The sequence below is a fragment of the Pteronotus mesoamericanus genome, unplaced genomic scaffold (genome assembly GCF_021234165.1).
Source record: "Pteronotus mesoamericanus isolate MK-2021 breed Mesoamerican mustached bat unplaced genomic scaffold, CSHL_Meso_final scaffold_507, whole genome shotgun sequence".
Taxonomy (NCBI): Eukaryota; Metazoa; Chordata; class Mammalia; order Chiroptera; family Mormoopidae; genus Pteronotus; species Pteronotus mesoamericanus.
Genome location: NW_026555319.1, coordinates 16,441,558 through 16,468,209, shown reverse-complemented (window position 1 = coordinate 16,468,209; position 26,652 = coordinate 16,441,558). Strand labels below are relative to the sequence as shown.

Here is a 26,652-nt window from a genome sequence, read left to right as displayed (position 1 = left end):
GCCAAAGCCTATGTGTGAAGTCTGTTCTTTAGTGACATGGGGAAACTGAGCCTTGCAGAGAAAGGGTGCAGTTCCCACTCCCCCGAAATGTCCCCCTTCTCCAGGACAGTGGCCCCTGGAGGCCTGGGAACACTGATGGGAGTTCTATAGGCACCCAGCCTGGGTCCCATGCTGTGGGAGGCCAGCCTCATTCTCTTCCACCCTGCCCCGCCTAGCAGGGCACATTTTGCATGTCCTCAAGTGCCTGCCCGCCCTCTAGACCTGCCCCAGAGCCAAACACTGGACCTCACTTAATCCTGATTATGTAACGTGTCATTCAACAGCTGTCCGAGGAGGAGACACCTGGAGCCACACCCAGGAGTGGGGGCAAAAGACCTGGCTGGATCAGAGCCGCAGACCCAGCCTGGCCCCTGCCTGCAGTGGCCCCTACTCCTCCAGCCTCGCCCAGCACCATGAGCGGCCGAGTTGGAGACCTGAGCCCCAAGCAGGCAGAGACCCTTGCCAAGGTGAGAGCCCCTGTCCCTGGAGCCCCAGGGAAAGGGCTGAGGGGCACAGGACTGGTGGAGGCTGTCACCCTGCCTTACTCTGTTGGCTCAGCCTGTTCTTGACATTGTCTCTTTGCCATCACCTCTCCCAAGGTTAGGTCTCACAGTGCCCAGTGATATCCGGGGAAGAGGCTGAGGGAACAGCAGCACCTCCAGGTCAAGCCCGACACCTTCTCATTCAGGAGCCAGACCCAGAGAGCTTGACCTGAAAGCTGCCCCCTTCCCCACCCTCCCAGGCCCCTCCGCTCCCAGGTGGGAGCTGAAGGATGCCGGTGGTCTGTTCCTCTGTCTGTTCCCATCCCTCCTCAGGGCCCCGAGACATGACCCGTCTGTAAGCCAGCGACACAGAGCAGGGTGTGCCTTCCCCACGGTCAGTGAGGAAGAGGACACATGATCGTTAACCATGTTTTTTCTAGAAAATGGGATAAGAAAAAAAGAAGGTGGAAGTTTTGGTGGGCTAACACATAGGAAGGATGGAGGGCACAGCTGCCTGGCCTCACCCACAGCCTCGCTTTCCATGGTGTCAGTCACCTGCTGTCAGCCCCAGTCTGAAAACATGAAGTGAAAAATTTTAGAAAGAAACAATTCATAACTTTTAAATTTCACACTGTCCTAAGTAGCGTGATGAAATCTGCCTTCCCAGCCTGCCCCACCCAAGGCGAGAATCATTTCTTTGTCCAGCATATCCGCCTGTTTAGCCACTTAGGAGCCTTCTCTGTTATCAGACTGGTTAGCAGGCAAAGAGAAAGATCACATTCACAAAACTTTTATTATAGTATATTGTTATCATTGTTCTTTTTTATTATTAGTTATTGTTGTTAATCTCTTACTGTGTCTAATTTATAAATTAAACTTTATCATAGCTATGTATGTACAAGAAAAACATATACATATCGGGTTCAGTACTGTTCATGGTTTCAGGCATCCACTGGGGGGGCAGGAGTCTTAGAACATGTCCTCTGTGAAGAAGTGGGGGGTGACTGTATATCCATACTCCAACCCACTTACCCACCCACTTATTCTTTCTTCCCTCCATCCTCCCACACCCATCCATTTATCTATTCCTGCATCTATCTATTCACCTACCAAACTGTCCTTTCTTGTACTCACCCACCCATTTCTCCTTGTCTCCATCCACTCATTCATTTTTCTCCTTCCTTTTTTCTGCTCTCCTGCCCACTCATCCATCCATTCATTCTTCTTTCTATCCACTTACTCACCCACATACCCTTCCTTCCACCCTACCTTTGCACCCACCCACCCATCCAATGACCTATGTTTCCTGTTCACTCGCCTGCGCGCCCTTCCATCATCATGGTCCAGGTGCACGTGAAAGGGAAGGAGGGTGGAGGAAAACAATCGCCGAGTCTGGGGGCCAAGGCTCAGGGTGAAAACCACTTTAACCAGCGTCTTCCTTCCCAGTTCCGAGAAAATATCCAGGATGTGTTGCCTGCCCTGCCCAACCCTGATGACTATTTCCTTCTGCGCTGGCTCCGAGGTGAGGGCAGAGGTGGGAAAGCTCAAGATGAGGGAGCAGCGAGAGGGGTCGGGTCCCAGCTGCTCCAGACAATGATGCTTGGCTCTCAGGCTCCAACAACATCACCTTGTTCTACATGTTTGGTCCAGGAGAGGAGAGGGGACAGGAAAGAAAAGTCCCTCCCAGGCCCCTGGTGCCCTCCATAGCTCCCACTGCCCGGGACCAGGACAAGGCAACTGCAGCACAGTCTTTTCCTAACCTCACTCCTTCCTTCCCTCTTCCCACAGCTCGGAATTTTGACCTGCAGAAATCAGAGGCCATGCTCCGCAAGGTGAGACCTGTCCCCGCTGGAAATGTGGGGAGGGGTTTCATGGGGGGCAAAGCGGGCCCCCAGCCCCTGCGCCATCCCTTCCTCTGGGGTGCGGGAAGCCCAGTAGCGCCTTCCCACTCATCTTTCTCTAGTACATGGAGTTCCGAAAGACCATGGATATTGACCACATCTTGGACTGGCAGCCCCCAGAGGTGAGCGCCCCCCCCCACACACCCATCCTTTCCCAGACATACCACTAAGCAGCCTCTGGGTCACTGGGAATCATGCGTGAAGGGCGGACAGCCTGAGAAGACTGTGGAAGCCCCTGGGCCAGGAGGTACCTCTCCTGTAACAATTCTGAGTATTTCCTGGGGACTAACGGGGCCCAGGCCTGGATTAACACTTTACCTGCTTGAGCTCATTTAATCATCAAAACCCTGGCGGTGGACGCTATTGTCCGATTTTACAGATGAGGACACCGAGGCCCAGCAAAGATTAGGCAGCTTACCCTAAGGCCCACAGCCCTGAGGTGGGGCTGGGATTTGAGCTCAGGCCCATCTGTCCCTGAGCCCTACTCTTCACCACCACAGAGAGCCTGTGCCCTTGCGCCCTCACCCTCAGGGCCTTGCTCAAAGCATCCTGTCTGGGTGGGAAGGAAACTTACTCACCAAGGCATGGGGAGGGCGGTCCCACGAATGACATCCTAGGAAAGCAATGGTCAGTTTTATTTATGAAGTATGAGCACTAGGCCAGGCACTGTGCTTTGCTGACATGATCTTCGGGACTTACCCTACCAATCCCATGAGGGAGGAATTATTCCAACCATTTTACAGAACAGGAGGTGGGATAGGGCTCAGAGAGGTGGCATCACTTGTTCAGGATGCACAGCAGGGCAGCAGCAGTGTCTATATCTCTTTGAAAAGGGACATGGGAGGCGTCAGGGGCACAACTGAGGAGTCTGGAGACCTTGGGACAGGCCCTGCTGAGGCCTGGCTTTGCTGTGTACCGGCTGTGAGCAAGGCCTTCCCCTACAGGCCCTCAGTTTTCTCACCTGGACAACAGTGTTGCCCTCCACAGTGTGTGTAGGCTCGGGCACACAGGTCCGCCTGGGCTTAGGGTCTCTGGGGAGGTGCACAATGCCAAGATCCATGTATCTTTTCATGCCCAGGTGATCCAGAAGTACATGCCTGGGGGCCTCTGTGGCTACGACCGTGACGGCTGCCCCGTGTGGTACGACATCATCGGGCCTCTGGACCCCAAGGGCCTGCTCTTCTCTATCACCAAGCAAGACCTGCTTAAGACTAAGATGAGGGACTGCGAGCGCATCCTGCATGAGTGTGACCTGCAGACGGAACGGGTGAGGCCCAGGCTGAGTGGGGCAGGCATCTGGGGCAGGTGAGGCCGGCAGGTGAGGCCACCAGGTGACATGGTCCCCGGAGCAGCATTTGTTCCACTATTATGGTCAGATGACTCTGGAAACAAACACTACCTCTGCCACTTCTCAGCTGTGGAGACTTGAAAAGTCATGCCTCTGAGCCTGTTTTTTCACCTAAAAAATGAATAATGGTCAATGATGGTCACAAAGATTAAATGAGACAATGCAAGTACGCCGCCCAGCACGGAGGGCCTAACATATTTCCCAACCATGCTAATTACTGTTAGTCCTGCTGCGTCTTTGCCCCAGCTCTTCCTTCTGTCTGGAAAACCCTACCCCCAGCATGCACGCCTGCCTGCCACACTTCCTCTGGCTTTCTCCTATCTAAGCTTCAGGTCTCAAACGTAAACGCCACCTTCTCTCTGAGGTCCCCTTCTGGGTTAACGTGCGTTCCCACCGCTCCCATGCTGTCCCATGCCAGCACATCTCAGGACCATGGTGACCTGGTTGCTTGTCAGTCTCCCCCAGCCAAACTGTGAACTCTTTGAAGACAAGTAAGGTGGACTATTGAACATTCTGTGTTATGCTCTCAGTATCTGGCAAAAAATAGGTGCTTAATAAATATCAGTTGAACAAATGGAGGAATGAGTGAATGAATGAATGAATGAGTGGATAAATGGGTGAACGGATTGGGGAACTGATGGATAGATGGATGGATATATGTATTAGCTGTTTTGTTCATTCATTCCTCTGAGGGCAGAGTAGGGGGCTGGGAGAAACCCTGAGGTATCCTGTGCTAGGGTCTCCATGTCCCAAATTCTGAGTCTGACTCTGAACCTTGAAACTGGTCCTTGCTCTCTCATCCTTGCAGCTGGGGAAGAAGATTGATACCATTGTGATGATATTTGACTGTGAAGGCCTGGGATTGAAGCACTTCTGGAAACCACTGGTGGAAGTATACCAGGAGGTGAGGAGAAAGCCCCAGAGCACCACCTGTTGGCTTTAACAACCAGCTTGGCTTGCTGTGACCTGGCTGCTCACTCATAGCCAAGATTAGGTACAAGTTAGTAGACTTCCTGGGCCCATCATGTGCCTCATGACATTTTGATAATGTTTCCTAGACGACGCCACAGGCCTCAGGGACAACACTGCATTGAGATCGTAGGGGCCAGTATCCCCCAAAGCCTTCCCAGCCCTGTCACCCCTAGCTCTGTGACTTGGACAAATTATTGGGGATACTGATTGTCTGCATTTTAGAGGGATATAGGGATATTTCAGTGAGTTGTTATGTAAAGTGTATACTCAGTGCTTGCAAATAGCAAACATTTAATACAAAGTAGTCATTATTACTATGCTATCGTTACTATAATTTTTACTTTACAATGATTATTATGGTATGATTGCAATAATCTGAGGTGTAAAGTTCCCCTCTAGGGGCCAGTAGAGGTGATGGAAAGAGAAGAAACCCTCCACAGCTCTCTGAATGCTCCAGAAGGGAGATTGCAAAGGTGATGGGAGTAGAATAAGATGAGGTGTGGGTTCTGATGGGGTCTTTCTTGGTTCCACAGTTCTTTAGCCTCCTTGAAGAGAATTATCCAGAGACCCTAAAGTTCATGTTCATTGTGAAAGGTGTGTGGCAAGTGACTTTATTTATCTGTGCTTCTTTTTCCTCACCTGTATCCTGGGGGTGAAAATAGCATCTGCTTCCCTGGGTCGTAGCAAGACAGGTTGGTTGCTTGGCTGCATGCAAATCAGTCGGGGTGCCTGAAACACAGTGAGTGCTCCATAAATGGAAGCTTCTGTGGTTGGCCTTGCTGCAAAAGGAGGCAGCTCCGGCCCCAGCTCTTCCAGAAAACCCCCATCACTTTTCTGCCTCATTGATCTCTCCCTCCCCAAAATACCTCTGACACTGGTGACTGGTGCAGCCCAGTCTGACCTTTCTTGTCTGTTGCCTCCTGGGCTACCAGTTGTCTTGTGTATGTTCATCCTATTTTCCTTGCTGTGTTGTATACTCCTTGAAGATAAGGTCCTCTGATCCTCCATTTCTGTTGTATGTCTCACAGGCCTGGGGCCATATTGATGCTCAATGGGTATTTGGGTGGTTGTCATTTGAAGTGAGTAGATGGAAGGATGGGTGTATGTTTGATGGTTGGCTGATTAATTGGGTGGTTGATTGGTTGGTTGGATAGTTACTAGTTTGGTTGACTGATTGAGTGACTAGTTGGCATTTTGGTTGGTTGTGTGAATGGCAAGTTGGCAGATTGGTTAGTTGACTGGCTGGTTTGTTGTTTGGCTGAATCTTGGATGGTTGGCTGTTGGTTGTTTGAAAGGTTGACTGGCTGAAGAAGGCAGCTGGAGGGGCAGTTAACTAGTTAATTGGCTTATTGGTTTGCTGATTAGCTGATGTGTTAATTGGTTGTTTGACTGGTAGGTTGGCTAATTGGTGGGTAGGCGATTGGTGGGATGATTAGAAAGTGAATTGATTGGCAATTTGTTGGCTGGTTGGTTGGTTTACAGACTGGATGATTAAATGGTTGGTTAGTTATTGCTTGGTTAACAGGTTAACCAATCTGTTGGATGGTTTGTCAGGTGCAGGGCATTGGCATTTGCCAAGGTAATTCATGATTCCTCAATATTTTGGCCATGATTGTTATGGAGAGAAGAGCTCAATGGAATTATTTTCTCCCCATTATTTTTGCTTGTATCTTTCCAGCCACCAAACTGTTCCCTGTGGGCTACAACCTCATGAAGCCCTTCCTAAGTGAAGACACTCGCAGAAAAATTATAGTGTTGGGAAGTAAGTAGTTTTAGTTACACATCCTGAGCTCTGTGCATGAGCTTTGGACTGAGGCTGGCCCACCACCCATTCAGAGATCCACACATCACCTACAGTCAGAGCCTCCTCCTTCCCCAAACTTAGATGGGTCTTACACTGTAAAGTCTATCCAGTCGCCTCTAACTTATTCCCTATGTCTGATGACTGAGGCCTGCACACCTTCCTCCTTTTTGGTTTCAGTTGGTTGCTAGTCAACCTCTGGGCTATGGGACTCAGTTTCCTTTCAACACTCATCACTTCAGAGCTTCTAAAGACAATTGGGACTAAGGAGGATGAGGAAGAGGAACAGGAAAAGGAGGCATGATTCAGAGAAGGGACCCTCAACAAGGAGGGACTGGATAAGTAAATAATGAATGCATTTGATGAATTATTGGGCAGCCATAAAAATGATTCAATGTCATGAGAAATGTCATTCAGCTTTTTTAAAAAGTCGATTATAAAGAGGAGTGAATAGTATGATATTATTTTTGTAAAGACAAAATGTGTTTTTAGAAGCAAATGCCACAAAATGTTAATTTGTGGATGGCAAGAAATCAAGTAGCCTTTTATTTTATTTTTTTCTGCATTTTCTAAATTTTTATAATAGCATGTATTACTTTTATGAGTAGAAAAATTGTTGTTGTTTTAAATGATAGGGAAAGAGAAAGAAATAGAGAAGAGAAATAGTTTTTAAACTCAAATCCAATGACCCTGAACTTGGAGGACAACTTCTTACAAGCAGAATTGTTGTATCATCAAATCAGGAGATCTGAGGACCTAGGGTGAGGAAGGGGAATCTTACAAACCCCTGTTTTCTCTCCCTTCCTGTTACCTGGGTCTCTGCCTCTGCCCAGTTCCACTCAGACAGGGTGCTAGTGGATCACAAGGTAGCCCCCTAAATTCAAGAGTAGTAGGGGTAACTAACTACCATACTCCAGGCCCAAGTCTAGGCCTCTGCCTCATTTGGTGGCACACAGGGCTCTGTGCTTTTGGCCCTAGTATGCCACGTGTTGTAGTTTTTGCCCTCATTCCACTGGTAGCAAAGAAACTCCCATGCCATGGTTGGGTCAGGGAGATAGTCTGGACTGGTCACAGGGCTGGTGCCATGGTGACATCTCAGGACCCAGAATTCTCACAGCTTTGCATAGGGCACAAAGAACAGTAATGGGCATTATGGTTGTGGTGATTAAGCAGCGGGGTGGGGAGTTATTCTAGAGATACAAGGCTGTCTGTCCCCCACCAAGATGTCTGACTTGTGTATTCCACTGACACACTGTGCAACTCCGAGGTCCTTGACCTCACTGGGCTTTACAGTCTTAAGACAATTAGACAATTCATCTTCACTGCTCATGACCGAGAGAACCTCAAAAATGTGCAAACTCATCAGCCAGGGGGAAAAATGTTTCCATAGCAGCATGGCCCTGGAAGATACTTGCTGCAGCCTAAGGCCTGGGAGACTGGAGACTTGGCCCAGGCAGCCTACTTTCTATATGGTTTCTCCCCAAGCTCAGGTCCTCCCACTGGGGATGGGGCTGCTGATGGGTTCCCTTCGTGCCTGATAACTGCCCTTCAACCACTCTGCCCCCAGACAACTGGAAAGAAGGTTTGCTGAAACACATCAGTCCTGAGGAACTGCCTGCCCAGTTTGGGGGGACCATGACCGACCCAGATGGGAACCCCAAATGTTTAACTAAGGTACAAAGAGCCCCAGGACAGGGACGGGGAGAGGAACAGAGCTGGGTTCCTTTCTTAGTCATTCACTCTTGCCACAAATGTTTATGGAGAGACCCCTGTGAGCAAGGTATGGAGCTAAATAGCCCCAGCTCTGCCCTCATGGGGTTCTCAGCAGCTGTGCAGGCAAACAAGAAATAAGGAAATGTTGGCTCAGAGGAATGAACTGGAAAAGGAAGTTTGTAGAGAAGGCCCTGACCTAGCCTGGGGGGTCAGGGGTGGGGTGGGGTAGGGTCAGGGAGCACAGGAGGAGCAGGATACTCCAGGAAATGGTGAGAGCATCTCAGGCAGGTGGAACGGCATGAACGATGCAATAGCGGTAAGAGGGCTGCATGCCCATCCCATCCCATGTCTGCAGATCAACTATGGTGGGGAGATCCCCAAGTCCATGTACGTGCGGGACCAGGTGAAGACTCAGTACGAGCACTCAGTGCAGATCAGCCGCGGCTCCTCACACCAAGTGGAGTACGAGATCTTGTTCCCGGGCTGTGTCCTCAGGTAGGGACAGGCCACTGACCCACCCCTGGCTGGGTACTAGCCCCTCAGGGACCCATCAGGCAGAGCAGTAACCGGTGCCTCTCCTCCCACCCACACATAGGTGGCAGTTCTCATCCGATGGTGCAGACATCGGCTTTGGGGTTTTCCTGAAGACCAAGATGGGGGAGCGGCAGCGAGCAGGGGACATGACAGAGGTGCTGCCCAGCCAGCGCTACAATGCCCACCTGGTGCCCGAGGACGGGACCCTCACTTGCTCGGAAGCTGGTGTCTGTAAGTCTGCCCCAGCTGGGACCCAAAGCTGAAGTCACCTGTCCTGCAGTTTAGAGGGGCAGTGACTACCCCTACCCAGGTACACACAGCCTAGTTTAGTGCCAGTCATCCAAAAGCTGCTTGTTTGGTCCACACCCACGAGCACTACTGTGTACCAAGAGCCAGAGACCCGCAAGCCATGAAGGGGTTGAGAGCCCTTGGATCACAGGACACAGGCAAGGGATGGTAGGGCATGTGCAACTCTCCCCGGAGGGAACTGGCGCTCTGAGAAGTAAATCAGCTTGTTCAGAGCCACACCTCGAATGCGGGGCCAGCCTCATGGTAGCTATGTGATCTTGAGCAAAAGTCTTTGCAATCTGGACCCTTGGTTTGCTCACCTGTGAAGCAGAGGTTGTAACTTCTGCTTTGGGGAGGCAGAGGACATGTAAACAGGCCTGGCCCAGCACCCCATTTCATCTAAGAGGGCCGGGAGGCCTCTGACATTCCCAGATTCCATGCCCCCCACACCCCCGTACACTTCTGTCACGCAAGTGTCCAGGTGTGAAGACAATAGGTTGCAGTAGCCATTGTTCACATTGCCAGTTTATGCAACTAAAGCCATCTGGGCATGTACCAGGAGCTCAGTGTCTGTTTACAGGCCCTGCTCCGGTGGCAGTTCCCATGGGGAAGGAAACAGTAGTGGTGGGAACTTGGCTCAGCTTGGCAAACCCAGCAAGTGGCAACACAGCCTGTCCTCAAGTACGAGGCAGGGACACAGGGAATGTAAAGCCACGCCCAGCTACCTGTGTGTCCATCTGTCCCTCCAGATGTCCTGCGTTTCGACAACACCTATAGCTTTGTCCACACCAAGAAGGTCAGCTTCACAGTGGAGGTACTGCTCCCGGACGAGGGCATGCAGAAATACGAAGAGGAGCTCACCCCTATCTAGGCAGCGGCCGCACTTCTCAGAGACCCCTGACCTTCTGCTTTCTCTCTATATAGTTTACCCCCCTACCAGAAGCTGATCATTAGTTCTCCTGAGTTGGACATTAATGAGTAGTAGAGAAGGAGCTGCTTTGGGGAAGACTCATATGCTGTGGTTAGATCAGGAAACGTACAACAGGCACAGCCTCAGGGGGTGCCAATGTTGCAGAAGAGGAAAAAGTAAGTGTAAAAAAAAAGAAGTAGATATCACTAAAGCCCAAGAAATAGTAAAATAAATCTCCTACCCTCTGCCTTCACTTCTCCTGAGGCCCTTGAATTCCTTCCCTAAGAACTACGAGCAATTTGGGTTGGAGATGTATCTATTTTTTTTTTACATTTACTCCTTATACAGTTGATTTACATAAATAGTGGAAGTTAAAAAAAAAAGGTAGGGCTTCATACTGTATCCTTGTGAAGTTGAATGGAGGTAGGGAGCAGCTGATTCATGGATGTGCATGAGAGGAAGGAGCCTACCCTGGGCAGATTTCAGCACCTTGGACAGGAATAGAGTCGTGGAAGGGATGAACTCTCCTGGAGAGACACAGGCAATGAGCCCCTTGATTTCTGGCAGTGGCTGCCCCCTCAGGTAGGTATGAGACATTTTCATTAAGGCCCTATCTGAGTCAGGGTGCACAGCTTCCCCCACCCATTACTCCCACTCTCCTTTCTTTTTTTTGGAACTCACTGTTTATGTTTTAAGTAATTAAAGAAACTTTTCTGGAAGCAAAGGAAGTCATATCTGGCTCTAGCAGCTGCCTGGTGATAATAATAAAAAAGTTACAGCTCTCATCAGTTAGTGTACTCTGTGTGCCACACACGCTGCCAAGTGCTTTATGAGTTTAGCTCATTTACTCTCATGACTCACTGGAGGCTGTGCATCGTGGCTACCTTATGGATAAGGGAACTGAGGCTCAGAGAGGTGAAGTCACGCACCCAACATCACAAAGCTTTTAGGTAGAAGATCCAAAACCCAAAGTTCTGTGTGTGTGTGTGTGTGTGTGTGTGTGTTTTCTTTACTCAAAAGACATTGGCCTTAATTGCTCCATGATAGCACCTCCCTTAGGCCCTACTTTTATAAAGAAAGAGAAGAGGGATGACTTGTTTGTCCTAGATCTTCCGGTAGAAATGTCCTGGATGTCACCCTCTCCAATTCCAGTTTGTGGGCAGAGAGGGTGTTGTGCCCACTGGACAGCTGGAGCCAGGGAGACACACAATGCTGAAGCCACTTGTACAAGAAACTCACAGAAGAGTAGGCAGGGCTTGTGCTTCGAAGCCCAGCATCCTGCCCCTCCTCACATGGCCTCAGGAAAGCGCAATCCGTTGACACCCACCTGAACTCTGAGTGACTGGGAGAGACACCAGGGCTTCAGGGCTTTCTTGCTGCAAGTCAGGGACACAGAGATGCTGGCTTGAGCCCCAGGTCCTGACACAACTCTTACCAGGAGGAGCGAATTACCCAATGTGGGTAGGTGGGAACCAAAGGGCATGGGTGGAGCCACCAGAGGCTCCTTGGGAAGAGCTGAAGGCCAGGCCTGCTGGGGTGAGTGAGCCCTGACTCACCCTACAGTGTGAGGCTTGACTCTGAGACTGATCAAGCGAGCACCGGGCAGCAGCGAGAACTTCCCATCTGCTCCGATGGGCACAGGATCTTATCTCTATTGTGTAGATGGGAAGCAGCGCCCAAAAGGTCTTGGCTTTGTTTCTTTCAGCCAGTTGGTGGCAGAAATAGGACTGAGCTAAAGCGGCCATCCCCCTACCATTAATTCATGTTACTGTCGCAGGACAAGACCATCGACTCTCTGAGGTGGGGTGTTGGGAGGAGAAGAAAAAGAAGGGAGTATTATCAAATTCAGAAGAAGAAAAAAATGGCCTGGGATATGGCCTGGTAGGTCACAGCCATAATCCCGTGTATTCCCGAATAGTCCTAGAAGTATTTCTTTCACTCATTTTACAGATGGGATGATGGACGCTCAGAGAGGTGGTTGAACTTCAATTCTCTTAAGCTGGCCTCATCTACCACTAGGGGTGGAAGGCTGAGGCCAGGAACGGGATGGTGCACATGGCTCACATTCTTCCCTCTTTCTTGGGCAATCTTGGGGGTCCACACTCCATCACTCTCCATACACACCAGCCCAAGACTCACCACTCAGTACCTGGAGGGCTCCTTGGAGGGGTCCTTCAGAGGGCCAGGCAGGGTCTGTGATGGTCCGGCTGCAACAGAGCTGCTCACCTCCCACTTGAGGAGAAGCTTGGGCTGGGTGGCTGCAGAGGAAGAGGCGCCACAGGTCAGGGGTCCAGTGGGTCCCCACAGCCAGATTGGAGGGCAAGCCCTGGGCACGTTCTCCTGGGGAAGGTAATGGGAGTGGGAGGGCTGTTCAGATAAGCTTGACCAGCACTGAGCATCACCGGAACTGCCACTGGGAGACGACCGCCCCTATTCTACAGATATGAAAACTGAGGCTGGGGAGTCTTGCTACTATCTGTCCATGGCTGCATGCAGCTATCAGATTCAAACTCCCAAGCAAGGGCTCTTCCGGAAATATTTAAAGATTGGAATTTGTATATGGCAGATGGTAGCAAATAGTATTAAAATGATGGCTGATTTTACCTCTACCCTCTTCCGACCTGAGTGAGCAGCAAGTGGCCTGTGTGTAAGCAGCCTTACCCTGCATGGTCCCCACCTGATTCTTTTTACCATTGACCTCTTGACTGCCTAACCACACTGCTTCTCAGAAGGGCTATCTTGGCCCAGTGGGCCTAGGGCTGAACTGTTTTAAAAGAAGAAGAATTTAAGGTATTTCCTGAGTGTTTGCTGAGCATCTACTGCATGAGAGTTTCTGCCCTACAGACCAGGGGTGCAAGGTGGAGGTGGGCTCCTGCCCCCAAGTTTGGAGGGCACTTGGCAGAGCTACCCATAGGCCATCGGAAAGAGAGTCCTCTCCTCCCAGGTCCCCCAAGATCCCAAGGCCAGCTCCTGCAGCAGCCTACGCCAGGTGGGGTGAGTGATCCTCCAGGGGGCTCACCAGGTGCACAGTTGGCAGGAGGAGGCTCAGCTCAGGGGCAGGGAGGGATGGAGGATGGTCCCCACTCACCATCCTTGCCTCCAAGGGAGCCCCACTGCCAAGACTTTACCTACCATCAAGAGCAGAGCAACCCATGAAAGCCCCCATAGGAAAAGAAATATTGCCTGCCCCCACAGGCCTCCTTAAATTGGCCCAGAGGAGGCTGGGGAAGAAATAATCTCACCTGGAGCCCACAGGTGAGTCTAGGGCATGGCTGAGCTGGGCCCAGGCCACACACTTCCCCATTCCCCACCTGTGCCCCCAACCTGCCTGCAACGCCTTCTGACTACGCAAAAGCCTCCCAAGTCCTCCTCACTCACATAGGATTTAATATGGAGAGTAACGGTTGAGGCCAATGGAAGGCTCACTGCACAGGGGACCTAATTTTTTCATCTGTAGGATGATAATGGTGGCATTATCATAGGTTCTTATGGAGGTTGCATAACATCATGCTTATCAAAGTGCCTGGCACAGAGTAAGAGCTCCATGCGTGTGTTCTGTGGGTGTCATTTCATAACTCTTGTCCCTGGGGAGGGAGGAGCATAGTGGGGGAGGGTGCTGTACAGTAAGACAGTTCTGTCTAGCAGAGGATGTCGCAAAGGGCTCACGGAGCAGGCACTATGAGAGCTGACCTTGAAGGTTGCGAACAGAGGGAAATGGGTGTGGAGAGGGCGTTCCTGGCAGATGGCATGGCCTAAGCAAAGGCACAGAGGCAGGATGTGCAGGGCACATCCAGGGAATGGTGAGGGGTCAGTGGAGGTGTAAACGTAGGTGCAGGGAGGTGTTGTGGTAAGAGCTGAGCCTGCAAGGCCTGGAGGCCGTGGATGCCAGGCCGAGATGTTCAGATGGGATCCTGGGAGCTGTCAGGAGTCATGGAAGGCATCAGAACACTTGGGGGATATTCAGCCACCAGCATGATCAGACTTGAAGAATGTTCGTTTGTGCATTGGGCATTGAAGGAGATCCCAAAATTTTAGTTTATACAAATAAGACCATGATGATCGCCCTCAGGTGCACACCTCATAATCATCCAATTATTTCCTCTGAATAAGTTCTTCGAGGTGACATCCCTGAATCATGTAATTGGCATACTTTATATCTGGGTTTGCCATCAGAGGGAACAATTCTATCATTCACCCTTGACGGGATATCTCTTGCCACATTCAGCATAGCCAATGTTTGTGGAGCTCGCTCTATGAATCCCCTGCTCTGGCTGAATGCCTTGGGAGCTGCTACTCCTGTAACCCTCACAGGAGGTTCAGGAGGCCAGTACAAAGAATTGTACATTCTCTGTACACAGAGGAAACCAAGGCTCAGGGAGACCGGGCAACTTGTCCGTGCTCACACAGCCTGTGGGTAGGCTCTGTCCCTGACTGTGCAGAGAGCTGTGGGCGGAAGGCAGAAGTCAGTGCTGGGGAGAACGGGTGCTGGGCTGGAGGGAAGTTGAGGTGAGATGGCAGGAAGGTCAAGGGACATGGGGTGTTTTGGGTGAGTTTGGGCCAGTGACTTCACCTCCAGGAAATATGGCCCTACCCATGATGTGGGTGCAAGGAATAAATAAGCCACATCACAGGAAGCACTTAGCACAGGACCTGGCACGTGTTAGGAGCAGTTCACTGATACCGACCTCACTAACCCAAGGGGCGGTTTGAACCAGTCGACGTCAGCACGTTGGGAGGTGCTGCCTCCTTGTGGTGGCGCTGAGCATTGTGTGAAAGTGGCCGCTATGGGATCTCAGCTTGTTGTAACAGAAACCTGGGGGTGGGAAAAAGACCCCTCCCTGCTTCCTAGCAGGGATCTGCTGCATCCTCCCAGGCCACGCAGCAAGTGATGGACTGGAGGGACCCCAGAGGGGGCTTCCAAGCCAGCCCTAGAGATCAGAGGCTAACTTGAGGGAGTGAACTGAGGAAGGAGTGGGCTGTTGGGTGCACCTGCAGAGAAGGGCTGGGGGAAGACTGAAAGGGGGTGTCCTAACTGGAGGGAACAGTGTATGAGAAAGCCCAGTCAAGAGAATGGTCAGATCCAAGGAACCAAAAGGACAGAATAACTGAAATAAAAACTGGGGATGGGGGGCAAGGGTGGGGTTGTCCAGATCATGAAGGGCTCTGCGAGCCACCGCGAGGAGTCCGGACTCGATTCTGATCATTTTTAGAAGTCGTTTGTCAGATAAAGAAGCTTGGAGTGGGGCAAGCCAGAGGCTGCTACCCTCATCCAGGCCTGGAGGGGACAGATAGGAGATGTGGTGGCAGAGAATTTGGGGACAGAAGCTTCTGGAGAGGGAGAAACCAGGAAAGAGAGACAGGGGCCTGAGCCCAAATATCGGGTGCTGGGGTAGCAGCCATGGGTGGGAGGAAACCTGGAGCAAGGAAGCCAGACAAGCAGGGACAGTAGACCAGGGCTGAGTCTTACCTGTGACCCTATGGGCTGTGAAGCCTCTGCCATGTCACTTGCCCTCTCTGATCCTTAGAATATGGGTCTGGAAAGGGTGATGGTGCTGCTGATGACTGCCTGGGGTAGCAGGAGGGCTGGAGCAGTGGTGTCCTGGTAAATGACCGCTGGCTCCCTGGGGCAGGGGGCCCCTGATTTGTTGATCTCCACGGTCCAAATACTCCCATCATGGCCTGTTTCAGCTACCCAAGTGAAGTCAGTGCACAGAGTTGAGAAGTGATGTGCAGTAGCACACTAACAATAGGGTATTTCCACCAAACTTACAAGAGACGTAAGTAACCTCAAGAGCATAGATAACCATAAAGTCTAATACAATAATTAGGAAAGAATAAGTTTGGAGCACTTACTGCTTGCTTTTTTTTTTTGCTTGTTTGTTATTTATTGACATACATAGTTGACATATTATATAGTTCCAGTTGTATAACATGATTTGATATTTGTATATAATTTGAAATGATCACTACTATAAGTCTAGTTAACATTCATCGCTACACATAATTAGTCATTTTTTTCTTGTGATGAGAACCTTTTACAACCTTTGTTTCTTATATATTTAAATGAGTTCATATTGTTTCATTTTCAATAATGACTGGGTTTAACCACCAGCTCACCAAAGTCCTGAACAAGTTAACAGTTGGCTCTCGTGGCTCTATCACTTCATTCATTGGTCCACAGCAAGAGGCTGTGCAAAGTGAACCTCCAGAGAGGCCCAGGTCTCCGGCACCCTGAAGAGGCCCATCCTCTACCCTGTGTGGGGGCTGCTGGGTCTCTGAGCAAACATTAAGGAAGAGAGGAGCACCCTGAGCCTGGCACCTCCCACAGGCCACAGGCTTGACCGCCACCCTACTGCTCTCGCCCAGCCACACGTGGCAGGCACCGACCCTGCTCACGCCCAGGGGCACCACCTCACAGGCGGCCCAACACTGGCCCATGCTGCAGGGGCCTCATTTGCCCAGCCCTGCCTCGGGAAAATCATGAGCGCTGCAGTCATCGGTGAACATCTCTTTACTGGAAAACGCTGGTGGGTGCTGGGGGCTCCCTAGACCCCACTGCCCAGGCCTGCAGCTAGACGTGCTGCGAGGCTCTGGGTCCTGAGCTAGTGGCAGTGGGTGGTGCAGAGCCCGTGCCCAGGGTAGATGTCAACACCATGGGCAGAGTCCCTGTCACTAGCGTCAGTGAGCTGGAAGGCTTGCTGGTATGAGCGTCATAGGCTGGTCAGGACCCGGAGAGACAGGAAGTGCACCAGCAGGGACAGGGAGTGGTCTGAGTAACCACCCCCTCCATCCACGCTGTGTTGCTGACATGGGAGAGAGCACAGGTGTATTGGGTGCTGGTGCCTTTGTGACCTCAAGGCTAAGTTTCCTCATCTATATAATGGGACTGATTGTATCTACCACACAGGATTATTGAGAAAATTAAATGAGGTTATCACAGAAAATTGGAAGCCCTAGCTTGTCCTTTGTCAGATAACAAAAGATAGCATTTATTAACAATCCATAGTAGGTGGCTGTTACCTTTCTTCTGGGTGAGAAGGCTCAGAGGGTGGTGGCTTCCACGGTGATGAGGTGAGCAAGCTCGCAGCCAGTCTGCCTGAGGTTTGGGGCTCTGCCCTGGCAGACCATGAAAGGGAGGGGGCGGGAGTGGGAGAGGAAGAGGAGAAAGCAAGAGCCACATTCTGCTGTGGCTGCCAATGGGCCCCTAGATTTGGGGTCCCAATGTCTCCCACTGTAAAGGGGACCCTGAGAAGAGACCAGGTTCTGGGAGAGGCCCCCTTCCTCTCACCTTCAGTCCCCATGGAGTCAAAGGACTGAATCAACTTGAAGGACCATGGCTTCTGGTCAGAAGCCTCCTCACTGGCCTGCCCAGAGGTTGGAAGACAATGACATCCCACCAGAAGGCTTTAAGCTGCCCACTTGCCCAACACCCACCTCTAACCTTCTGACCTTCTAGTATCTTCTCACTGATGCTGAAAGTTCAGAGAAAATGAAGCTATTTATTCCAGGGGGAGAAAAGATAACATTTGAACTGTGACATGAGTGACGAAGAGCCTTCTCTCAGAAAGGTTCTTAGGGTTGCATGGATGGAGAGGAACATGTCTCCAGTATCTGTTTAATAAAGATTAGGCTAGACCCAAAAGTAACAGATCAATGTAATGCTCTCATTTTACACTTGGGAAAACTGAGGCCCAGAGAGGAAAGGGATTTACATAAGGTTGCACACAGTAGGAGGCCCTCTAGACAGGGTATAGAGGCCGATCCTTCTTTGGTCTTGCTGGTGAACTCGTACCTCAAGTGGGTCTTGCAGGAAGCCAGTGGCAGCTTCCCCAAAGGTCTTTGAGAGCAAGAGAGTGCTTTGCTTAGGCCCAAATGCCTCCCTTGCCTCAGGGCCTACCCCGCTCCCTACCTCCAAAACCGGGGGCCTCCTCCTACCTGTTCTTTGATGAGGTGATTGGAGGGCAGAACAGGTAACCTCATGAGAGTTACACATAGTCAGGGATAGGGTGGAGAAGGTTCTGCTTAAGGCAATACACTAAGGACTACGGGTAGGTGTAGGGAGCCGTGGGCCAGGCCTGCATTTAATAGGTGAAAAAACAGAGGCTCATAAAAGGACGGTGACTTGCCCATGATGTCACAGCCAATAAAAGCTAGGAGCTAGGATTTGAACCTGAGTCCAAGTAAGAGTCAAAATCCCTAATACACCTCACACTGTCCACTCTGGGCCAAGATACTTGGGCTCATCCAGTTGGCTGGGGACTATTACAGGAGGCCCAAGATCTTTGGGAAGTTCATCTGAGCTGCTTTGAGCATCAATTCCCTCACCTCCCAGGCAATTAAGGAAGATCATGTACATCAAATGACAGTTATAGGGTAGGGCATGCAATATACCTTCAGTGAATGTGGCTCACCTGTTTGTGCCTTCCTGGTAGCATCAGATGGGACCTTTGGGCCCAAGACCAGCAGCTGGCAGTGGATATAAACCTGTGGTGGGGACATAGATCTAGGCTGAGCAATCTTCAGAGGATGGGGTGTACAGGGACCTAGAGCCTGGGGGCGCCTGCTTGCACTCACATCATCAGGAGTATCACTAACGCTGAAGGCCTCGAAGAAGAGTGCCAGTCTCTTGGGGACATCTCAGGGCAGGAAGTGGAAATGGACTTCCTTGCCATCAACCAGGCACCTGCAAGGCCCAGGCCAGGAGGTTAGCAGAGAACAACTCTGGACTGGAGTCTGGTCCCGGACTGCTTCAGCACCCCCGCACGCCACCATTTGTAGAGAATTCTGCACATCAGGCACTGAGCTAAATGTTGTCCCATTCACTTTATACAACAGTGCTGTGAATATTCTAACCCTTAAAAAAAAAAAGATTCTAACACTATCCCCTCTTCACGAAAAGAGCTCCAGAGGTCAAGAGGCCAATAAAGAGTTCTTAATCCTTGACCTAGAGAAGACCACACAAAACACAAAACTCCTAAAGGGGAGCATCTGTCCTTTCTGTCCCTGGAAAGGTGTCCTGCCTTCCCAGAGACACCACCTGACCTCCTCCCCTCGGTCCAGTACCCATGGTATTTGATGAGGCTGTAGTGCACAGAGGCCAATTCCAGATCCTGGCTCATCCACATGTATCTGTAAGGGCTGATGGGAACTTCCAACCACAAAAAAAATCCCCCATGGAGATCAGAGCCCAGGAAAATGGTGCCAGTATTGGCAAGGTCTGGAGCCACCAGCATGGCCTCATCCTGGGCTGTAGAGAAAACCAGATGGGGATGACACAAGACCAAGACACTCAAGGGCACACAGCAAGAGGAGAATGCAGGCAAAGCCAGGGCCAGCCCACTTGAAGCCCAGTGCCCTTCCAACCCTGTCACCTTGCCCTTCCTCTCCTCCTGCTCTCACCAGAACTGGAGGCACTGGAATCCGAGCTGGGGGCCCTTCCCCTTGGATTATTGCCTCTGCTCAGTTGATGTCCCTGATCTGTAGCAAGATATAGACCAGGCCAAAGTTGCATGTTGACGTCCCAGACGTCCAACCCCAGCCAGGGAGCTCAGGGTGTCAAGGGGACTTCCGGGCTGGCAGAGAAGCAAGTAAGGGTTAATATGAGTCTGACACGTGAGGGGGCCCTGAAAACCAATACCAAAGGCCCATGACAAGTCCCTTGGGGCAGCCCAGGCAGGCATGGGGACAGGAGAGGAGGGGCCAGGACAATCCAGAGATTCCAAATTCAGGCTCCCAGGTGAGCACACCCAGCTCTGCCTCCGGCTCACATCACGGGGCTCAGAGGTCAGTGCCTGCTTTCCCATTTGCTAGAGGGGCAGTCCCCACCCAGCCCTCCATTCCCCATCCTGCAGGACCTCCAGGCGTCAGGGCCCAAGACAGGCTCAGGGATGCCGGGCAATGCTCACTGCCTGGCCGTACGGCTGACTCAGTGGCAGAAGATGGCAATGGGGGGCTGCTCAGAGCCTCTAGGTGGGGTTGCACAGACACTGTCCGCAAAGAATTCCACCATCTTCCCTGAGATCTGGGGAACGCCAGCTTCTTAAGATGGTGCAAGAAGCCAAGACGGGTACATCCTTAGCATGGCCCCCACTGGATTGTTACTGGCTTTTTCTGAGCCTCAGTTTCATGTGTAGTCCTGTTCAAGGTCCCTGTCTTGCTCAAAAACCTGTTTTGCTTTGGAGAATACTCTGTCTTGCCACTGGAGGTAGACAGCGGGGTGTTCCCTTCTGTGAACCTCAGTTTCCTTATCTAGAAAATGGGGATGTTAGTTCAACCTCCTCATGGGACTTGAGGTTGCAAGGCACAATGCAAGTGGAGGGCACGTAAACACAGATGATGGTGAGCGTGCAACACACTCTTGCCTACCCAATTCTATAGCAATCTGCTTTCTTTAGAGAAAGAAACTGAAATTCAGAGAGGCTATGACTTGCCCAAGCCCACAGAGTCAGTATGATGATTTTATCCCTTTCTCCGATCTGGACACCCCAGCTGTGCCCCACTTCCCCCAGAATCTCCCAGGTACCCCCAGCTCCTGGCACCCTTAACTGATGAGACTCACCAGCTGGATAAACCCACAAGCTTTGAAGGGGGCAACAAAAACCACCTATTAGGGCAGGGCAGGGACTAATGAGGGTGTGTAAGGTGCCAAGGTGCAGGTGCAGGGCTTCGGGATGGGGGTGCCTCCTCACTGCCAGGAAGATGCTCATCTGATTACATTCCTGCAGGAGACTGTCCCCTGGCCTTGTGGCCCACACTGGCACAGACAAAAGTGGCTTCAGTGAGGAACTGTCCAAAATCTCCCCTCATGTGCTCCCCCAATCAACCACTGCATCTCCCCAGTGGAGCAGGGAGTGGGGTAAGGTGTGTGTGTTTGGGGGCAGGTGGGGGAAGTCTCTCCCTGCCACAGACAAGCTGACCAGATACCTTATTCCAACCGGCCTGGCCTGAGAATGCCTGCCAGCTCCTGGTGTGAGCACCTGCAGGTGCTAGGCACCTGCACGCTTGCACCCCAGTGGTTCTTTACAGAGCAGGGCCACCCATGGGGCAGCCAAGGCTGGAGGGGGCCCAGAGTAGGGCAGAGCTGAGGGGTAACAGAAGAAGGGGTTGGCTCTAAAGGAAACTCAGGATTGGCCAAGAGGAAAGGATTTCCAGCGGACGAATGTGGGGGTCGGAGGGGCTCTGAGGGCAGGTGTTGGGGAGGTACACAAGGCTGGGAGCTTAGACTGTGCCCAACAGCCCAGAAGCTGGGCTGGACTCTGACTCTGGCCTGGACAGCTCCCAGCTTTGGGGAGAGCCCTGAGGGTGGAGGAGAAAAGTGAGCAAGGAATACTGGCAGAACCCAGAGGTCCTAGGGATGCAGGTGTGCGTGTGGCCCTGGGTGAGATGGTGCTGAATTGGAGAGGGGCGTGGGATGAGGCAGAGAGAAGGCTGAGGAGTGAAGCGGGCACGGAGCATTTAAGAGCCAGGGAAGCAGCTGGAAACTGGGCAGAGGAGGTCATGGGGAGCTTGGAAAAGGGATCCTACCAGTGTGGGATGAGAAGGGCAGCAGAGATAGGCCCGCCCCATCCCTTCAGGGACCCCAGCTCTGGGGCAGGCCACCAGACTCACCCCGCACATGCCGACACCCCAACATGAGCTGCCAAACCCCCGAGTCCCTGTTCTTTCTCACCAACAGATTTCCACGGCCCGCAGCCCCTGGGGTCCCCACCCAGGCACAGGTGGCCTCTTGGGGGGTGAGGTTAGCCCACCGGGCTGTACCTGGGCTGTGAGGGGAAGGCCAGGATCCTGGCCAGAACTGATTTGTGCCTGGGTCAAACCCTCAAGGGGGGCGTGGGGAAGCAGAGAAGTGGGGTGGGGGGCAGGCCGTGGGTCACTCCCTTTTCTCTAGGACTCCTGAGTCCCTTCACAGGAGCCCCATGTGATATTCATAGGGGGCTGCCTTCATCTCAGGCACCTTCAGGCTCAGGTGGTATATGCCCAACAGGCTCCCCTCCCAAAGGTGTGGGGGCTTGAGGAGGCTGCAGAAAGGGGGCAATGCCTTCCTCGAAGGAAGCTGCAGCATCAAGGGGGACACCCAAGCCTCTGCAGGGGAGCCCTGGTGGGCAGGGAGGGACCAGAAGGCTCAGTGGTAGCCACTGTGAGTGACACCTGGCCTGAGACGTCGGCCTCCACCTCTGAGGACCCTCAGCCCTGCTCTCCACCACCACATCCCTGCTCATCCCCAACAGAAAAGAAGAAAACTCCACTTCTTGAGGATTTATTAGACCGGGGCTGTTGTGCCTTTCGGCCAGGCCCCCGTAGCCCCTGCTCTGTGGAGGGCTGGCCAGAAGTCCGTCCTCAGGGAGGGTTCCCACTACTGCATGCCTGCATTCCCCCTGTGCCTGCCACTCCTCTGTCCAGCCACGCTGCCTTGGGGTGCCTTGGCTGAGCTTCTGGAAGTTCCAAGTCCCCAGCTTGCCAAGTGATCTTGGCTATATTCCTTATCCTCCCTGGGAGGATGCTACTTTCCTGTGAAAAGACAGGCCTGGGCCTACCCAGGGTCCTTTCCTGCTCAGTATCACGAATTCCACAGAAGCAGACAGGGTTCAGGTCCTGCCCCTGTCTGAGTCGCTGCAGCTGCTGCTCCTTGAGGCCTTTGCTTCTGTTTTCATCCAGCTCAGACCCACTCAGGTACCAGGGCCTTGGACCCCAGGGAGCCAAGCATCGCATCCCCTGGCAGGAGGAGGAGGCTGAAACAAAGCAGGGAGTGGGCAACCCCCCGGGCCAGGTACTACAATGGGGTCAGGAGGAGCTGGGCTTCTGCACTGAGGGGTAAAGCTTGCGCAGGCTGGAGTCCAGGAGGAAGTCCACCGACCTGTGGGGCAATGAAGAGTGGCGAACAGGTGACCAAGGGGTGATAATGGGGGAATGGGAGGCAGAAGGTCAGGGCTGGGGAAGGGACTCTCCACGTGCAGGGCACAAGTACCATCCAAGTGACAGCTATCACCTTCTTCTTTATTCAGTTGGGACAACTGAGGCACAGAGAGGGTAAACGGCTCAGGGTCAGCTACATTCCCTTGGAAAAGACTCCGCCTCCCACTCCACATTGGTCTAGCCCCATCTATGATTCTAAATGCAGGCACATGACCCAAGCCTGACCGATCAGAAAAGTGAAACTGGCTCCGGGGTGGACACCAGTCTACAATGGACCAATGACAGCCTTCCTTAGGGTTTTTGCTGTCACTATTGAGGAGATTCCTAGGGGGCTTGCTAAACTGGTGGGATGGAAGTTGGGAGCTGCTAAGAGCCATCTCTGCTCCTATGAGGGGAAAGTGAATGACACCAACGCGGAGTGGGGCGGGGTGGAGAAGGGCAGTAGGATGAGGAGACCCAGATCCCTAATGCCACCATTTGGGTGCCTAGATTCAGTCATGCCTGAAAGCAGCATAGCGACTTTTCAGGTTCACGAAACAATTCCTACTTCTGTCACTAAAACCCTCCAGGGTGCACCTGCTTCAGCCTGCTTTGGTTGTTTTGTAATACTATGTTTATGTTTGGGTTTTTTTCCCCTGGGAATTTACTTGTGCTGTGTCCTATACCCTGCAGGCAACCCCTGCCTTTGCTGCCAAGGTACCTGCCAGGTCATACGCCTCTGGAACCAAGTGCCAGCCCTGCCTCTGCCGCTACTGTTTTGTGCGAAGTGAGTACAATCCACGCCTCTCAGGACTCATCTCCACCCGCAGAGTGAGCAGCCCCTGGGGCTGGAGGCAGCGCCCACCTGTCAATGGGGTGGATGATGATGGGGATGACCAGGAGTCCCAGGGCAGTGGTGGTCCACTTGCGGACAGCCAGAGGCCAGCGGGTGGCGGTGCCCAGGACGTAGAGAGAGGCTGCACACACCCGGTTGATAGTGAAACCTGGGATGGCCACAGAGGCCAGAGCCTGCCACACGAAGGTGTCCACCACAGCCACAGTCACCCGGGTGCTGCGGCTTGCTTCAGGGCCTGGCACCTGGGGAGCACAAGAGAAAGAATCCAGCAGGGGCAGAGTCAGGAAACCCTGTGGACAAGGGGCATTTGGCTGGACCAGGAAGAGGGAAGAGGGAAGAGGGAAGCTGGGGAGGGGCAGGGACAGACCACACTAGTAACTGGGTCCTGGACTGTACCACATTTAGGGCTGGGGGTAGACTTGTCCACATCCAGGACTAGGTTATAAACGATGTCACACACAGGGCTGGGTGGGGAGGGGTTCACAATCCTACAGACAGGACTCGGGTAGGGACTGCACCAGGTGAGGATACAGGAACTGGACAGTTCACATGCTTTACCGCAGTGATTTTATCACATGCAAGGCTGTGGACTAAACCACAAGGGGAATGGACAGGGGTGGGGTGTTGGGGGCAGATTAACACTCACGTCTCCTGCCTTCTTGCCCTTGTCAATGGCATCAGCCAGCACATAGGAGCTGGACACACCATAGCTCAACCACACCACAGCTGCTGGCACCATGGAGCGGAAGGCCTCCCCAACCTCATTGGCGTAGCCTGGTCAGGAGAGGATATTTAATTCTGGAGCTCATGGATTGTGCCACAATGGGGCACTCCAGCAAGCCGTTTCTAATCCCAGCCTGCTTGCTAAACAGAAGCTGGATGACCTTAGACAAGTGATTTTCTCTCTCTGAGCCTGTTTCCCAGCCTATAACATGGCACACATGATGCCCACTTTAACTTTAGGGCCATTATGGGAGAGCTGAGAACAGTCATTGCTATCACTCGCTCCCCTTCCCATTGTGGACTCTAGAGGCATCTGTGCTAATGGGGGTACAGGCAGTGGCAGTGACTGGCAAGGACAGCATCACTGACCAGGCACTCACCGTGTGCCAGACCTTTCGGGGCTTTATCTCATTACACCCTTACAACCACCACCTGAAGAGCCCAGGCCCTGTGTTCATTCCTTTTCACCAACGAGGAAACTGAGGCTGGGACAGCCAGTGAAAAGCTGGGATAGGAGACCAGATACTCAGACTCCACAGCCACTGCCCAGGCATGCCAGAGAAGGCAACCTGCTCACTCCCTTCCTCCAAGCAGAGTCCAAGCTTCCACCTAGGAGTCAGAACCAGCCAGAGACTCCAAGGTCAGGGCTCCGCCGACCAGGGCTGTGTGACCCTGGGCAAATCCCTAGCCCTCTCTGAGCTCAATTTCTGGCACGGACAGAATGAGAACTAAGATCCTCCCACCTTCTCCGGGACCCGAACCGAGGTCCAGCGACCCCTGCTTCCCCAGCTACGCGGTGGGGGAGTCGCCGTGCCCCTTGCCACGCTCTCACCCAGGTATCGCACCCACGTGTCCCGGAAAAGGTCGCGCTCGGCACCCTGCGGGGGCGACTCCGACATGACGCTTCTGCTGCGGCCCCGGCCTCTGCAGCCAGTCCCGCCGCCGCTGCCGCCTCGGCTTCCACTCGGCGCTCTCGTCCCGCGCTGCGGGACCGATCGAAGGTCCCAGACTGAAGGTCAGGTCGTGCTGTCCCCGCCGGCAGGGAGCGTCTGTAAATTCCCCCGCGCACAGAAGCCCCTCTCACAGGCTTGGGTTTTACAGATTTATTTTCTTCACGTTTTCTCAAGGGTTGAAAGTTTGGCACGATCCTCTCCCAGGACTGACTGTATTTAACAGCCGGAGAGGCCGGCGTTCAAACGGAGCGTGCTACGCTGCCCAGCTGCGCTTCGTAGCCGCGTGACCTCAAACTTCTGTACATCTCCGAGCCTCACTTTATTCATTAGTTAAATGGGGACACCACAGCGTTTGCTCTTGGGATGATGATTAATACATGTCAACATTTATTGCATTTACTAATGGCCAGCTCTTTGCCCCAAAACTAGTAGCTACAGACTTCACCGGCTAAAGACTCCAGACAGGATACTTCCTTAAACTCTCTCATCAGTCCGTGATCCTCCATTTTACAGACAAGGAAATAGAGGTACAGAAAAAGATGGGTCACTTTCCCTGGTCATAGAGCTGCTAAGTGGTGAAGTCGCGATTGGCTTCAGCTCCTCTGCTCTTACGACGAGCTCAGTAAAGGAGCCCCGGGGAAGTGAATGGCGAGCACCCTGGCGAGGTGGATGCTTGGACTCTCGACTTCCTTCCCGACAGATGCCATGTTAGATGAACAAGCACTGGGGTCTAAACTGTAACAGTAGGCCCTTAGACAGAACCTCTTGGGGACAGGACCTTGAATTAGTGAATGAATGAATGGCAGGGAATCAAGGTTGTGGTACAAGACTTCAGGGCAGAACAGAATGAGGGAACTTGAGGGTGAGTGATTACTAAGGAGGGAACTCTTCCCCTGATGAACCTCAGTTTACCCACACGAGCCATATGTGCAGATCCGTGAATCCTTTAGGGGTATCAGCGAGCAAAGACACAGCCATTAAAGACAGGCAGTCCTGGGTCCCAGCTGTGTCACCTGTTAGCTGTTAGCCACCTCTGTAAAAAATGAGTAGTCAACACCTACTGAGCGCTCGCTTGTACCAGGCTCTCTTCTAAGGGCTTTGCATGTATTGTTTCCTTGAATATTTGCAATAACTCAAGGCTGTAAGCACAAGAGTTGTTGTGTGGTACCCAGTAGGCGTTCATTAAAGAATTAACTTTTATTATCATTAAATAAAATTGGACAATATGAAAACGACTGACT

At 52.3% G+C, this 26,652-nt stretch overlaps 2 protein-coding genes across 2 annotated transcripts; one reads left to right on the top strand and one right to left on the bottom strand.

Moving 5' to 3' along the window:
* Positions 1–338: 338 nt before the first annotated feature.
* On the top strand, positions 339–10,689 carry SEC14L3 (SEC14 like lipid binding 3). The gene is made up of 12 exons (XM_054594460.1): positions 339–506; positions 1,968–2,043; positions 2,310–2,353; positions 2,485–2,544; positions 3,501–3,689; positions 4,579–4,674; positions 5,276–5,336; positions 6,421–6,504; positions 8,111–8,217; positions 8,612–8,751; positions 8,852–9,021; positions 9,828–10,689. The coding sequence occupies exons 1-12, from the start codon at positions 453–455 to the stop codon at positions 9,947–9,949; spliced, it is 1,203 nt and encodes a 400-aa protein (XP_054450435.1). The 5' UTR covers positions 339–452; the 3' UTR covers positions 9,950–10,689.
* An 11,545-nt stretch (positions 10,690–22,234) lies between these two features.
* Positions 22,235–25,514, bottom strand: MTFP1 (mitochondrial fission process 1). The gene is made up of 4 exons (XM_054594463.1): positions 25,291–25,514; positions 24,382–24,509; positions 23,745–23,977; positions 22,235–22,841 (listed from the first exon to the last, which is right to left on the bottom strand). The coding sequence occupies exons 1-4, from the start codon at positions 25,355–25,357 to the stop codon at positions 22,769–22,771; spliced, it is 501 nt and encodes a 166-aa protein (XP_054450438.1). The 5' UTR covers positions 25,358–25,514; the 3' UTR covers positions 22,235–22,768.
* Positions 25,515–26,652: the final 1,138 nt, after the last annotated feature.